Raw genomic sequence first — 2,326 nt, 5'->3', positions numbered from 1 at the left:
TTAAGTTATGGCAGTAAGGCGAAAATAATTGTCAATTAGTTTTTCAAATTGGTCGTAAACTTCTTTATCGCATATTAGGTTACACGGTTCACATGGCCATTGTAGATTTTTCTCATCCAAAAGGGTACGAAGGAAGTGTCGTTCGCATTCAACCATAGGACAATCGTAAATATAATGCAAGCTGCTGTTGGTAACTTCACACACAAGGCAGAGATCATTTTCACAAGATGTAAAGCGTGTGAGATATGAATTGAAACGGCCATGACCAGTAAAAAACTGTACATTATGATGGTTGATGTTAATCCAATTATTACGCAAACGTTTACTGATGTCCGGGAAGAATCGTTTTGTGAGGGACGTATTTACGTCCCAAGCAGTCTGCCATGTAAGGATCATCTCATTCCATAAAATAGCCTTTAACACTTTAATAGATATACTGTTATAATCGATGGCATTGGCCAATTCCTCAGCAGCAATTTTTGCAAGCTCGTCAGCCCGATCATTACCAATAACACCGTTGTGTGAGTGGATCCAGCTAAAGTAATACGTGTTGTCAGAATTCAATAAGACGCACTGTATATCATATACTAGAGGATGGTCAATGTTGTTTATGATCGCAGTAATTGACGAAAATGAGTCAGTGATCACTGTTATCTTTCCGTTGCTGACAACCCTGTCACTCCATTTAAGAGCTTGCAAAATGGCAAAAAGCTCAGCCTGGTAAATCGAGCATAGTGGACCCAGACGGAATAAGTCATGGTAAATCTCCAACCCATCTCTATATGCTACGAAGCTAGAGCCAACCAGATGTTCACGCTTAGACCCATCCGTATATATGGTAACATCACAATCTGTTGGGTAGCCAGAAATAAATTTGAACGAAGTGTAGTGACGTAATGTATGACTAAAAGGTATATCAACCTCCAAGGCTTCGTCAGTGAAGTGGCTTGACTGCGTAGAGGGGGGATGTCCAAGCTTAATATACCAAATTTTTTGTAGAAAATTAATATACTGATCGATAGGTGGCTTACAGGCCAAAACTTGCAGGCATACGTTGGGTATTGTCCTGTATGCCTTGGTTATTAACAACAGAGCTCTTCTTTGGGCCGAAATTAGCTTTCGCTTTTGATGCACTTTATTAGCAGCACAACCCCAAACACCACAACCATAGGTGAGAACGGGTATAAATATACTATCATAAATTGCTGTCATGGCAGATGCGCCCAGCCCCCAATTTGTCTTGGCCACTTTAGCGAATGCATGCATAATACTACTAGTATGTGTAGTAATGTATTGAATATGGCTGTTCCAAGTAAGACTGTGGTCAAGCATTATACCAAGATACTTTAGTTCTCGAACAACTTTGATCTTTTTCCCGTTCATGTGAAGGGTTGGAACTCTTGCATAAAGATTTCTTTGTCCTGCCCTATTAAAAACAATAGCCTTACTTTTAGAAGCATTAAAAGCCAGTTTATGATTTAACCCCCACTCATAAATCTTGTCCAAGGCGAAGTTTCCCTTGTTCTCTAAGTCAGCACGTGATTTTCCACCAAAGAGGAGAAACGCATCATCTGCGTATGCGACCGACAAGTCCTGGCCAAAATCCTGACACAAAAAGCACTCAAAAAGAATTACCCAAAACAAAGGCCCGCAAACCGATCCTTGAGGGCATCCTCTCTGCACCTCTCGATGAAAATTAAGAGGACCAATAGAAAATGTGGCTTCTCTATGTTTTAAATAATTGCAACAAAGCTGATAAATGTTACCAGGGCAAGAGAAGTTTCTTAGTTGATATTGTATCAGCGGCCACCAAGCAGAGTCAAATGCTTTGCTTATATCTAAGCTAAGGCTAAGCACGTAGGTGTTATTCTCAAGAAGGCTATTTATTTTATCGACCACAGTAGTTATCGCATTAGCAGTGGACTTTTGGTGTCGAAAGCCAAATTGAAAATCATTTAATTTGTATGTTGATTCTAAGTGCCAGGATAAGCGATCGGTCATGAGTTTTTCCAGTATTTTCCCCAAGATTGGGAGTAGGGAAATCGGTCTGACTTCATTAGACGTAGAGGACTTAGGAATTGAAACAATATGTGCCACTTTCCACTGCTTAGGAAAAACACCAAAACGTAGGCACAAATTATAGTGTGTGTAAATGTACAGGGATGATGTTCCATAACATCTTGGCAATGCGAGCAGTCATGCCGTCATCGCCTGGTGCCTTATTCTGTTTGAGATTGCGAAAGGCCATATCTACCTCAGTGTATGTAAAGGGAGGAGTATTGACAGAAAGAGAAGAAGGCAAGCGGTTAGCCCTAAGTTCTCGATG

At 40.5% G+C, this 2,326-nt stretch overlaps 1 protein-coding gene across 1 annotated transcript; it reads right to left on the bottom strand.

Moving 5' to 3' along the window:
* On the bottom strand, positions 1–2,001 carry LOC136978078 (uncharacterized). The gene has a single exon (XM_067273738.1). It carries the CDS (start codon positions 1,999–2,001, stop codon positions 1–3), a length of 2,001 nt encoding a protein of 666 aa, XP_067129839.1.
* Positions 2,002–2,326: the final 325 nt, after the last annotated feature.

The sequence above is a fragment of the Centruroides vittatus genome, unplaced genomic scaffold (genome assembly GCF_030686945.1).
Source record: "Centruroides vittatus isolate TY-2023 unplaced genomic scaffold, ASM3068694v2 contig_113, whole genome shotgun sequence".
In the NCBI taxonomy this organism is placed as follows: domain Eukaryota; kingdom Metazoa; phylum Arthropoda; class Arachnida; order Scorpiones; family Buthidae; genus Centruroides; species Centruroides vittatus.
This window is presented reverse-complemented; position numbering and strand designations above follow the sequence as displayed.